General features: G+C 36.2%; 3 protein-coding genes across 6 annotated transcripts; 1 reads left to right on the top strand and 2 right to left on the bottom strand.

Annotated features, from left to right (window-relative positions):
- Positions 1-153: 153 nt before the first annotated feature.
- zgc:153169 (uncharacterized protein LOC767799 homolog) lies at positions 154-4304 on the bottom strand. Of its 3 annotated transcripts, none has more exons than XM_056257138.1 (10): positions 4101-4304; positions 3605-3743; positions 3262-3364; positions 3114-3162; positions 2666-2704; positions 2369-2457; positions 2212-2227; positions 870-937; positions 461-565; positions 154-329 (listed from the first exon to the last, which is right to left on the bottom strand). In XM_056257138.1, the coding sequence occupies exons 1-10, from the start codon at positions 4225-4227 to the stop codon at positions 222-224; spliced, it is 843 nt and encodes a 280-aa protein (XP_056113113.1). In that variant the 5' UTR covers positions 4228-4304; the 3' UTR covers positions 154-221. The 3 variants fall into 3 exon arrangements, with proteins under 3 accessions (XP_056113113.1, XP_056113111.1, XP_056113112.1); XM_056257136.1 differs by having other exon boundaries at positions 157-329; positions 3262-3418; XM_056257137.1 differs by lacking the exon at positions 2212-2227 and having other exon boundaries at positions 158-329; positions 870-939; positions 2355-2457; positions 3262-3418; positions 4101-4303.
- An 872-nt stretch (positions 4305-5176) lies between these two features.
- On the top strand, positions 5177-9861 carry tbp (TATA box binding protein). Of its 2 annotated transcripts, none has more exons than XM_056257139.1 (8): positions 5177-5276; positions 5804-5944; positions 6472-6788; positions 7845-7932; positions 8287-8378; positions 8479-8646; positions 8895-8989; positions 9081-9861. In XM_056257139.1, exons 2-8 carry the CDS (start codon positions 5891-5893, stop codon positions 9158-9160), a joined length of 894 nt encoding a protein of 297 aa, XP_056113114.1. In that variant the 5' UTR covers positions 5177-5276; positions 5804-5890; the 3' UTR covers positions 9161-9861. The 2 variants fall into 2 exon arrangements, with proteins under 2 accessions (XP_056113114.1, XP_056113115.1); XM_056257140.1 differs by having other exon boundaries at positions 5809-5944.
- A 692-nt stretch (positions 9862-10553) lies between these two features.
- pdcd2 (programmed cell death 2) lies at positions 10554-12725 on the bottom strand. The gene is made up of 6 exons (XM_056257033.1): positions 12355-12725; positions 11908-12147; positions 11680-11823; positions 11496-11596; positions 11293-11406; positions 10554-10804 (listed from the first exon to the last, which is right to left on the bottom strand). Exons 1-6 carry the CDS (start codon positions 12683-12685, stop codon positions 10640-10642), a joined length of 1095 nt encoding a protein of 364 aa, XP_056113008.1. The 5' UTR covers positions 12686-12725; the 3' UTR covers positions 10554-10639.
- Between the last annotated feature and the right edge of the window lie 1075 nt (positions 12726-13800).

Consider the following 13800-nt stretch of genomic DNA (forward strand, 5'->3'; position numbering starts at 1 on the left):
GAGGGGTAGAAAATTATGTCATTTGTGAAACGTGGCATTGGCTAATGTGAGTGTGAGTCACTGATCAATACACGTCAAAAAGACAGTGAACCAAACCACTTACTCTTTATTGATTATGAAGAATGAACAAAGTGTTTTTTCATAGAATGCTTATAAAAGTTGAACATAAATGTTAAAAGTAATGAGGTTTTATATGCACCCACATGCTTAATGAGTAGAAATTAAACGTTTAGGGATTTTGGTTGGTTAATAAGCTCCTTCACTGAATCCAGCCCTTGGTTCCAGAATGTGTATGGAAATTCCACAGAAGATGCAGCTCCGACCTCTCCCTGTGAGAAGACCATAAGTACAGGAATCACCTTGTGCATGATAAAATATAGAAACAGCATACAAACAATATTTAATAATAATATGTATATTGAGTAAAGGAAATACAGTGAACCATATAAAAGGTGTTTACCTTCATATTCAAAGAAATAAGCCCAATTTCAAAGCATTTATCGTCACCTATTCTCCTCTGTATATCGGCAAGTACAGCATGACAGGCTTCACTAGGAGATGAGCCCTTGGACAACAGGTGAGAGAAATGTGAACCAGATCTAATTTACTGAAGTACAAACAGGTTGCTAATGGTTTAATGAGATTTTCATTGACAGTTTTCACTTTACACCACCACTATAGTCAACGACACAACCATCAGGATACCCAGATGCTCCTAGTATTCAACATGAAATGTACTACTGAAGACAAATTACACCTCGGCCTTTGGAAACATTTACATAATCCTATGTATCATTACCTAAATAAATACACGACTGTATGTTCATCCAAGGTGATAATTTAATTTATACCAAAACAGAATTACATACTTGTTTCATTAGCTGCACAACATGAAAGCTTGGACAGTAGCACATGATTTTGTCTCCATCTCCTGTAGCTGTGGACATAGAGAATATATATTTTCAAGTACATACACTATGAGGACAAATGTACTGGGACACCTGACTATAACACCAACAGGGACTGTAATGACATAACATTCTTAAATACATGACATTAATATGGAGTTGGTCCCCCCATTGAAGCTTTATCAGCTTCCACTCTTGTGGAAAGGATGTGAGGTCAGGCACTGATATCAGATGCAAAGGCCTAGCTCACAATCTCCGTTCCATTTGATCCCAAAGGTGTTCGATGGGGTTGAGGTCAACTCATCCAACTATGTCTTTATGGATCTTGTGCACTGGGGTACATTAATGCTGGAATAGAAAAGGGCCTTCCCAAAACTGTTCATACAAAGTTGGAATCAAAGCATTGTCCAAAATGCTGAAGCATTAAGATTTCCCTTCACTGGAAGTAAGGAGCCTAGCCCAACTCCTGAAAAACAGCCCCATACCATTATCCATCCTCCACCAAACTTGCCACAATGCAGTCAGGCAGGCAACGTTCTTCTGGCATCCACCAAACCCAGACTCGCCCATCAGACTGCATAACAGAGAAGCGTGATCTGTCACTCCAGAAAACACATCTCCACTGCTTCAGAGTCCGGTGGCAGTGTGCTTTACATCACTCCATCCGACACTTGGCATTGTACTTGGTGATGCGAGGCTTGCATGCAGCTGCTCGGGCATGGAAACCCATTCCATGAAGCTCCCGTCGCAGTTTTTGTGCTGATATTAATGCCAGGTATGGAATCAGCAGAGAGCTATGTGACTTTACATGGTCTTCCGCTTTGTCGCTGAGTTGCTGCTGTTCCTAAACACTTCTACTTTCCATTAATACCACTTACAGTTGACCGTGGAATATCTAGCAGGGAAGAAATTTCACATACTGACTTATTGCAGAGGTGGCCTCCTATCACAGTAACACGCTTGAATTCACTGAGCTTGTCAGAACGACCCACTTTTTCCACAAATGTTTGTAAATGCAGACTTCATGACTAGGTGCTTGATTTTATGCATCTGATTCTGTGGCAATTGGTCTGATTGAAACACCTGCATTAAATAATTAAGACAAATACTTTTGTCCATATGTATTTCAGATGTAAAGTCCCCAAAATATCTATACTGTATGGTCAATAGTACAATCTAATTTAATCTAATAAAGTGTTAAATCTAATCCAGTCTAATGAAGAAACAATACATTTGAGGAACAAGCTCGGGCTGCAATTAAAAAAGTCAAAAGCTGCAAAAAAAGAAATACATAAAACCCTACCTGCTGCAGCCCCCACCTGAAAATACAGAGAATAGCTGTCATACTAAAATAGAATAACACTGAAACTTGTCATACTTTTAAAAATTAATATCATTTGATAGTAAAGAAACAGGCTATGAGATTAATGATAAAAAGCCCTGCAGGTTGCACAGCTTACTGTATGATCAGCATATAGACCACAGCCTGGAAGCGGAGAATCTCCCACCCTCCCTGGTGATTTGAAGGGAGCTCCTGATGTAGAAACTCCTGCACAATATTTGTAAATTTAGGAACACACAAATGATAGTTGTCAAATAACATATTTTGTACAAAATATCACATTTGTATAATTAGACTCATATTGATACTGTATCATGCATAATTATGAAATATGAACCCAAATGTAACTACTACATCAAAACAATATTTTTATAGAAATAAATATAACAGGAAATGTAAACATTTTCAACCTTACCTACTGTTATGTTTCCGCTTAGATCGAGAGCAATAAGACCTATGAGAAAGTAAACCAATTTAAGCTGGAAACTGCACGAAATGCACTGATTGACTACCATAAAGCTGTCACAAAAGTTCATTATAAACCCAACCAGTGAGATTAATATTCTCAATTATGCTATTGCAATTAGATTTACTGTAATATGCATGATTATATATTTTAAATGTATATTCATAATCATAAAATTGAAACAATATTGATTATATAATAAATGTCAGTTTTATTTATTACATTAGGCCATACCCAGTTCAGAAATAATTAGAGTCATAGTAGATGTTTCCCTACCAAGTGAGTTAACCAACCCCCACCACAACCTGGTTGAGTCATTAGACTTAAAAAATGGGTTAGCCCCATATATGATTCACTCATCGAGAAAGATGTCAGGTTATATTAATCTTAATCTTACCTATTGTATCATGCCCACCACTAACAGGTTGATTTTTTTCAAGGAATTCCTTTTGGAGTACATATATAAAAAGAAAACAGAAAAATGTCATTAAACATATGTATTCTCTCTGGGGATTGAAATAATAAGTTACCATGTGTGTGAATACCCGGTAAGCAGTAGCTGTATGGTGAGAGAGCATATTGTCATTGGCCTCAGATGTAAAACCTAGATCCTGAGCAAATGCTTCTGCTCCATCTCCAACAAGCAAGCTGTGAGGACTCTTCTCCATTACTTTGCGAGCTACACGACATGGCTGTGCAATACTAGCAATGAAAACAAAAGTATACAAAATGGTTCTGGGCCAGACTTTATAGAAAAAACTGATTTCCTGTTTGTTTGTTTTCTCTCTCCAAGCAGTGCATTGCAAATGAAAGCATTGTTCCAAAGGGCAATTTTGTTATATGTAAGAGATTATAATGGAGAAAATACTCAAAAGACTTTTATTTTACCCTCGCAGTGCAGCCACTGCCCCAAATCTCCCTGGCACACCTTCCATAATTGCAGCATCACATTCAACCACTCCCTTGCAATTTGGATATCCTCCTCTGCCAACAATGTGCCGTCCCGTGTCTGCATCATCTTCAAACTCTGAGAGAATAAACCTTTATCAGAAAAGCATATAGGCCTATGTCTGGTTATTATTTATAAAAGAAAGATGCCATAATATAGAAAACTATTTTACATAATATAGAAACATATTTATGGCATATTTAGTAAATAAATTGTTCTTAAACAGTTCCAATACATCCCTTAAATAAACAAAGTCTGCTGGGAATGAATTCTCTAATGATAATTACTGAATCTCTAGTAAACATAGTTACAAAAACAATTGTTGAAGGTCCAACCAAATCCCTCATTATCAACAGTACCTGTATGTATTTATCCCCTTTAAATAATAAAAGTTAAAGTATTTGATTGATGAAGAGTACAACAGCTGTCTATTACCTGCCATTACTGTTTCTACAACATCAGTAGCATTTTGTCCAGCTAGCAGCATACAACTCATTCTCTCCACAGCAGGACGAGAGAAAGACCATGTCCCCACAGCTGCCATTTGACTTAAAATTTGCATTAAAATATGTATACATGTATTTATCTACGGGAAACATTCATTTCCCTCTTTAGTGAAAGTAAAAATGTAAATCCGAGGGTTGTTAAAACACCGTTTCAAAATAAAAGTCAGGGCGTTCATTGAAAGTGACAGGTTTTTTTAATGGCCATAGGAGAGAGAAAAATAAACACGTATTATAGAATCATTAGTCCAGTCATTTTAAGCCAAAATTGGGGTCAACCTAGAACAAATTGAAACAGAAGCAAACTAAACTGATTTTGTATCCTCAATATGTCACGAGTAAGGGGAAAAAAGCCCCGAAGAATCCCATGAGGGGAAAGTTTCGAAAAAGACCCAAATGTCCTACTCATTCTTTTTCTCACGTGAATAGGGTAAAACTGTGGTAAATTGCGTAATTAGATTATGCACCGTTTGCCAATTTTAACAAACAAAAAAAACTTGTTAAATTTTGTGTTTGTCTTGATGTAAGTAATCAACTCAATTTTCATGATGATATCTAAAGGTTCAACCCTATTCACGTGAGAAAAAGAATGAAAAGGCGTATGAATATTTGGGTCTTTTCGAAACTTTCCCTTTTTTTTCCTTACTCAGGACATATTTAGGATACAAAATCAGTTGAGTTTGCTTCTGTTGCAATTTGTTCAACCTTTTTTAATAAAATGACTGGACTACATTATTACTGTGGAAGTATACATAAAAATAAAGTTGTTTTGATTAAATGTTTGAGCAAAACGTCTAGTATTATTATTTATATTAATATGAGAAATATAATACCAAAACATTGTATTCATAGATGACACCTTTTACTGCACTATTTTTATATTGTTTTTGCATAACTGCATAATTTCCCATTATATTTTATAACGTGTTAAAAATATTATATTTTGGTATATGATTGTGTGAATATTTAAAAATCCCACAATGCACCGGAAGATAATAAAAAAAACTCGGCGGAAGTTGTTGCGCGTGTAACTTGTGCGCGCTCCCTGTGTTTCTGGAACTATTCCACTCAAACTCCCAGCCAGCCTGGTGGATTCTGCGAATTATCGGTTTGTTTTGACCTTTTTAATGCACAATCTATTACACTATTTCGGGAAAGATGTCTGTTATATAGCATGAACTGTTTGAGTTTGTAACGAACAGATTAGCGCCACAAGCTAGGCACGTTGGGCTTCAGTCTGCTCCGTAGACATTAGTAATGTTTTGATCACTACTACTAACGTTAACTGTCAACTCAGTTGTCGCTTTCCATTGCATGTGAATTGTGTTATGTTAAGGGGTGTTGTAAATGTGATATATAACATTGAGCCACACTACAAGAAACAAACACACACACAAGAACCTTACACTTGTGTACAGAATTGTTACAAAAACATTAGGCAGTTGACATGTTTTGTAGCTTACTTTTAAATTTAATTTCCTACTTAACTTGGGAGTAATGACACCCCGTAGTGTTTATTCTACAACCAAACCATCCAATGATGTTGCATTTATTTATCTGTCCACAATACACGCAAGTGTCTCAGAAGTATTGTGCTGTTGTGTGTTAAGTGTTTTTGTTTGTTCTTGATTTCAGCACAGGTCTTCTGAAGGCATTGAGACTAGAAGACCTTAGCTAGTCTTGAAATCACTGCTAGGTTGTTTTGCTTCATAACCTGTCAATATGGAGCAGAACAACAGTATACCTCCTTTTCCTCAAGGGCTGGCTTCTCCACAGGTGAGTAATGTAGTGTTGAGTAAACATAGTTAAGGCTGGAATACACAGCTTTAAAAATCTCAACCGATTTTAAAATATAGACATCTTACACTTTACAACTTTGTAAATGGTTACAGAGGAAAACTGGGCAAACAGCTGAGGATCACACACTACCAGACTTTGTTCGTTCCGAACACAACAACCTCACAGACGCACGACAAATGAAAATGTGTTATAAAATCGCTCGGCCCAAAAAATCGAACATGTTCAATATTTGTTGACTGGATGGAGTCATAGTGTGAGGCAAAAAAAAATCTGATTCTGTGCCCTTTATAAACCGTTATTATTATTTTTGTGTTGTGATTGTCAACTCAAATCTGGAGACTGGCTCTGACTTTCGGCAACTAGTGTTGACTCCTCCAGACTGTAAATCTGGGTAAAAATCTGGGCATCATATATATAGTGTATTCCAGGCCTTACAAAACACAGGTATTTTTAACAAAACTTATTCAATGCATGAAGTTAATTCACCTCGTCTCTATTCAAAGGGAGCCATGACGCCTGGCTTGCCCATTTTCAGTCCTATGATGCCGTATGGCACGGGTCTTACACCACAGCCAGTGCAGAACACCAACAGCTTGTCCCTCCTGGAGGAGCAGCAGCGACAGCAACAGGCTGCCTCGCAACAGCAGGGTGGGATGGTGGCAGGTTCAGGCCAGACACCCCAGCTGTACCACTCACAGGTCTCCACGACCACGGCACTGCCAGGCAACACGCCACTTTATAACACACCTCTCACCCCTATGACCCCCGTCACTCCTGCCACACCGGCTTCGGAGAGCTCTGGCATTGTTCCCCAGTTACAGTGAGTTCTTTAGCTGTCATCACTGCACAATTCTGTTAGAAACGTTGTTGATTGCCTTTCAGAAAAAAAAGTTATTAAATATATCTGCGATGATGATCATCTAGAAGATCTTAAAGGAGAACTCCGGCGCAAAATGAACCTTTGGTCTAATTACACATTGTTACCTAGTCAACCGTTATCTGAGATTTGTTTTCATGATTATCGAATGTAAATAGTTTTATCTCTACAAACAGTTTAGCCTATAAAGCTAGTATAACGCTAGTATATTGGGCATAGTGTAATGACAAATAAAAATCGCTTCTTAATACCACTAACAAGGCTCAAAATAGCCCCACACTAACACGGTAGCATAATGAGGGTCCCTACCTTTAAACCGAAGCATTGAGAACTTTGTCAGTGTCCAGACAGTTTAATAAGAAGATATTTTAAACATACAGTCAACTTCGCGTATACAGGCAGAAGCCATCTTTGAAATACAGCCTTTACCAGTCGATCTACGAACACCGATCCAAGCCTGCTGTTCGCGCTCACCTTATCACAACTTATAGCTCGTTCACATCTCACCAGCGCACTTGGATCGGCGTTCGTAGATCGACTGGTAAAGGCTGTATTTCAAAGATGGATTCTGCCTGTATACGCGAAGTTGACTATGTTTAAAATATCTTCTTATTAAACTGTCTGTACACTTACAAAGTTCTCAATGCTTCGGTTTGAAGGTAGGGACCCTCATTATGCTACCGTGTTAGTGTGGGTCTATTTTCAGCCTTGTTAGTGGTATTAACAAGCGATTTTTATTTGTCATTACACTATGCCCAATATACTAGCGTTATACTAGCTTTATAGGCTAAACTGTTTTTAGAGATAAAACTATTTACATTCGATAATCATGAAAACAAATCTCAGATAACGGTTGACTAGGTAACAATGTGTAATTAGACCAAAGGTTCATTTTGCGCCGGAGTTCTCCTTTAACATGACTGTCATTTTGAATTTATTAGAACTGTTTACAATTTCCATGTTATGTTGTTAAAAGTTATATTAAATTTAATTTTTAAGGAACATTGTGTCCACTGTAAACTTGGGGTGCAAACTTGACTTAAAGACGATAGCACTTCGAGCCAGAAATGCTGAATATAATCCAAAGGTAAGATTTTTATTTTTTTTATTTTTTTTTTACCTTTTTTTTTTTTTATATACAACCTTTTTAATACCATTTGACCATTAAAAAATGATGGGACTGGTTATGTCAGATTTGGATTTTTCTGATTTGAAATATGTTTCAAGTAGATTAGAGTTGGCCTTGCATGCCTGAAATAGCTGCCTGGAGTTGTTGCAAATATGACCGCAAAGTGAACTGACTTTCCTTAAAAGGGACTTTGCCTATTGTTGCAAAAATCAAAATTACTTGTGCAAGTGTATGATATTTTCTAAACAATAAGCAAAATATCAAAAACATCCACTTTAGTTGAACTCATATATTCATTAATAACTATTTCAGCGTTTTGCTGCTGTCATCATGAGAATACGAGAACCGAGAACAACAGCCCTCATCTTCAGCTCAGGGAAGATGGTGTGCACAGGAGCCAAAAGGTACGAATCCCATCTTGCTGTGGTTTTCTTCCTATCACACACGTGTAGAACAAACAGCAGTGTGTGTGTTTGCCTTTCTTGTGTGCAATCGCTTCTGCAGTGAGGAACAGTCCCGATTGGCAGCCAGAAAATATGCCAGAGTGGTGCAGAAGTTGGGTTTTCCTGCCAAATTCTTAGACTTCAAAATTCAGAACATGGTGGGCAGCTGCGATGTCAAGTTTCCCATTCGATTAGAGGGCCTGGTGCTTACACATCAGCAGTTTAGCAGGTTCGTCTATTTATTTGTTAATTAATAGTTTTTATAGTACATCTCAAACTAACTTCTAAATTAATTAGAATTTTCTACACTATTACTATTTGTACCACTTGAGTTATGCTTATGGGTTTATTTTAATATTATACTAATACAATATTTAATCCACTGAGCTTTTGAAATCAGAATCATTCTGTCTGTGAGATGGAAAAACTAATACCATTTGATATAAAACCTAATATCCTGCTGATACTTTTCCCCAGCTATGAACCGGAGTTATTTCCAGGATTAATCTACAGAATGATCAAGCCAAGAATTGTCCTTTTAATATTCGTTTCAGGCAAAGTTGTACTCACAGGTGGGGTCATTGTTGTATTTAAAATGGCACAAACAGTAACTTTCAATGCTAGTATGGGATTCTGAGTGATATTCCTCTCTTTTTTTTACAGGTGCAAAGGTTAGAGGAGAAATCTATGAAGCGTTTGAGAATATATACCCAATCTTAAAAGGATTCAGGAAGACTACATAATCTCTGGGCTGAGCACCATTCTGTTATCGCTGGTGAATTACTGGCTGAGCCCACCGGTATTTCTGGGGTGACCTACGCCGTTTCATTTACTTTTGTAAGCTTGTAAATATGAAGGACACCTATTTCTTCACTCAGAAAGTGAACCGATTTGACAACATGTTTTTATTTTACTGTTTTAAAATGTTTTTCACCTGCCATTCGGTTTTCAAAATACTGTTTTATCCATATCTGATCATTTTAACGAATTCTTTTATGGTTTTATGATGTATGTTCCATCATTTTATAGATACTTTTACACATTCCCTTTATTAGCAGGTTTTATGTGTATTGCATTACTGATGGTCTGTGTTGACTACCCATCAGTGAAAGGAATAAGTCTGGGAAGTTATGCTTATGTTGACCAGTACGAGAATATTTTTTTTTAAGGAGCGCATTTTGGTTATTTTTTTAACAAAGCTTTGCAAACAAGTTTGCGACTCCTTCAGTTGTTGAAATCATGTGGATTTGACCTTTTAAGTTACAGTTTTAAATAAGATGTTACAGTTGGCAAATCTAACAACTGAATTCACTTTTTCATTGTATGATGTGCTGTAGGTCTCCCAATAACCCCATGTAAAGCACTGACATCATTTTAATTTAATTTGTTTGTCAATGTAACTAACTTTGCTACATTGAATTCAAATAAATGTTTGCCAACTTCAGCTTATCACTACAGTATCTACACTTTTTTTCTAGAATGGCAATAAGACATCTTATTTTGGTCGTGTTATGAGTTTTTACAATCAGAAAAATAAGTAGTGAGATTAATTTGGATTTCATTCCTGGCCTTTGCCAAATAATAAATGACACAATTGAATTATGAATAACAAGGCAGGAAAATGGTGTTATGATGTTGCTTTACAAATTGTGGTTTTTTTTTTTTTTTTTAAATGCAAGAACTTGTCAAAAATGTAAGTTAAGCAAGAATAGCAAAAATACAGTAAAAACAATGTTGTGAAATATTACTAATTAATATTTTAAAATGTAACTTCCTGTGATTGTAAAGCTGAATCTTTAAGAGTATGTGACACACAATCCTTCAGAAATCATTATAATATGCTGATTTTATGCATTATGCAATATTTTATTAACATTTCTTATCAATCTTGAAAATAGTTGAGCTGCTTAATATTTTTGTGGAAACGGTGAGGCATTATTTAATTAATTAAAGTTGAAAAGAGCTGCATTTATTTGAAATAGAAATATTTTTTAACAATGTAAACATCTTTACTGTAACTTTTAATCAATTTAATGCATCTTTGATGAATAGCAGTATTAATTTCAGTAATTTATTTATATATATGCTTGTGAAGATGCATCTTTTAATTTCAGTTAGGGTCAGAAATGGTGTATGTGGGTGCCTCAAAAGAACCAATCCTTTATTGTTCACATTTCTTTATTATATAAGTCTAAATAATAGTTCATATGCATGGACTAATTCTACACTGTTTGATCTCCTGAAAAGTCTTGTTTCCAGATGAACTCTGCAGAATATTTGGTGCCTTGGTCGCAGCTGTCGGCACATGTGTAGATGGCCACTGTCCCCCAGTCTATGCTGGCATCTGTCCTATCCACTTTGAGGTGATTAAGTAACTGAGGCATGATCTGAAATAAACACAGTGACAATTTAAACCGTGAAATGCGTTAATCTAATGGTATGACATGTAAGAAATACACCAAAGCATAGCTGTGTAATTAAAAACAAAAGTTTGGGTTCAGTAAGATTTCAAGAAGTTTCCTATGCTCACCAAGGATGGATTTATTTCATCATTTATTTTAAGATTTTCGGCAGCCATTACTCCCATTTTCACATCCTTCAGAAATCATTTCAATATGCTGATTATGGTGCTTAAGAAATATTTCTTATTATTATCAATGTTCAAAACCAATTTGATGCTTAATATTTTTCAGGATTCTTTGACGAATAGAAATTTTGAAATGTAAATCTTTGGTAACATTATAAACAACTTTACCATCATTTTTGATCAATTTAATGCATCCTGGCTGAATAAAATCTTACTGACCCTAAACTTTCAAATATTAGTGTATAAATGACAATGTGCTTTGTATATTTAACATGTATTTTACATTACCTGAAATTCAAAGAGACGTTTAGCACCACATGGACATTCTGGAACTTCCTCATCACGTGGCACATGTTCAGCTGACACCCACAGAGGAGATCCTTCTTTACAATACCGCAAAACCTTAAAAAAAAAAAAACATATACAATCACATAGCCATTGAACCATATAACAGACATTAGCCATGGGTAGCATTTGCTCTTATAACTGACCTGTTGTGGGTCTTTAGCAATTCGCTTCTTGAACTTCTGAAACACTTTAGCGTCTTGTGTTTCATGAAACGCCATACTCTCTAGCTCACTGTCCTCCAAATCTGAGAGAGTAAATAAAAACTGAATGACAAATCCTAGACAAGACAGACATATCAAGCTGCTGAATCTGTTCTGAAAGGCATACCGTTATTTAAGCACGCCATGTTCTCTTGATCCAAACTGTGGGATTCATGGTGTTCCTCATCTGTTGCTGGAAGCTCTTCCGGTTCGGTAACCAGCTCCCACTCAGGAAAGAGAAATGAATTAAGCTCCTCTGAAGTTTGAGAAGCTGTAGATCCAAATATGAAGACAACACAACATATATATTAACTGCAATCATTAGAAATAATGTATAATTAAATTATTCACTCACCCTCATTTGAACATTCTTTCTTGTGCCGTTGTTTCCAATCTATGGTCTGATGCTCTTTACTGCAGTATGTGACAGAGTGACATCGAGAGCAGGCTTTCTGTCCCAGACAGCCACACAGTCTGCACAATTTGAGCCCAGATTTCAGAACCTGATGTTCATCCACTGCGTGGTCTGGCTTCTCATCAGAAGGTGGATCAAAAGGGTAAAAGTCATTTTTTCTTGGCAGTTGACATCTGAACACTGGAAATGGGGATAAAGCAGAATACTGTACCTTTATGTATGCTGTAATGTTAATGTTATACACAGGCTTGCACGATTAAACTAAACCACTTTTAGATAATATGAGGGATGATGCCCAAATTATTTACCTCTTCAATTATATAACAAACACAAAGGGTAATACATCAGAAAGTTCTACTCAACATATTTCGACAGCTCATGAATTACCTTTTAAACACTTGTTGTCATTTCTTGTATAGCAGGCTGGTGTCTTACAGCAGAACACAAATAGTGTTCTGTGAAAGCATCGATCATATTCCTTAACAGGCGCATACACCTGCAGAAGAAACACTGTTGGGAGTTTGCACTTCTCACACTGTAACTCAGACACCGTTGGCAAATCCACCTGGCGTAACCACGCAGGTCTCCCTCCGACTTTACTTGGAAACTGGTCGCTAAGAAGTTGCCATAATTCTGCCTCCTCTAAGAAGCCCAACACGACCTCACGGATTGTTTTAGACTCTTTTACTGCTTTTGCAGCCATCTGCCAAACTCTCATATAAAGCAAAAGGTTTCAGAGTCATGTGTGGGTGTCTGTTCATCTGAGACCGGGGCTCGGGTCAAACAACATCTGCGACTAACGTTCCACACACAAATAAGCAGCCTGACTGAGCAATGCGTACATAATGTGGATGGAAGTTGGAACCTATCATATGTGACTTATATATCAGTTATTATTAATAATTAATATCCTGAACTAATATTCTCTATTAACTAGAGTTAAACGTCGTTATTGTTCTTGGGTGAATTTAAACCGTTTTAGAATGTGTCCAATAGATGGCGTCACCGTTACTTAAAAAAAAAAAATTAGAGACACAAATTCCACATATAAAAGCCATGATATATATATATATATATATATATATATATATATATATATATATATATATATATATATATATATATATATATATATATATATATATATATATACACACATTTATACATACATACATACATACATATATATTATATATTCCATAGAAAATAGCTTTATTTAAATGAACGAAAACGATTTTGAGTAGTTTTAAACTGATCCATATAAACATTCAGAATATCCACACAATGGCAATGCATCAAATATTTGATCTCAATGCAGCAAGTTGTGAACTTGTGAGTCTGTACGGTCTGTACCTGTACAATTTCCCTCTTGGGCTATGTTACATAAATACATAAAGATTGCATCGAAAAGTGGCAAAATATAATTTACTTTAATTATTACTATTTTAAGAATTTAAAAGATTTATAATGGTGTCGATATCCATAGTGCACATGAAAATAATAATAAACAAATCTAATAAACACTAATGTGTAAATGTTGTTCATATTAGTCAAGCACAAATTTATATGCACTTCGCCCATTTTCATTTTCAAGGACATTATCCCTGATGACAAATAAAAATGCTGACGCGTGAATTCGCGCCTGTTCAGTTGAGTTTATCAGAAATGACAACAGGTCTGCTGAACTTCAGTTCACGCACGGATAATGCAGCTCACAGTGGATGATGTCATGGGCTCTGTCCCAAATCATACTCATCTTCCTACCTTGGGTAGGACTGAAAAATGCTGCGCGCGCCTCAAAACACTGTCTAGTAAGGCGGCTGACTAGGCATT

The sequence above is a fragment of the Rhinichthys klamathensis genome, unplaced genomic scaffold (genome assembly GCF_029890125.1).
Source record: "Rhinichthys klamathensis goyatoka isolate OS25496 unplaced genomic scaffold, OSU_Roscu_1.1 h1tg000135l_1, whole genome shotgun sequence".
NCBI classification, from domain to species: domain Eukaryota; kingdom Metazoa; phylum Chordata; class Actinopteri; order Cypriniformes; family Leuciscidae; genus Rhinichthys; species Rhinichthys klamathensis.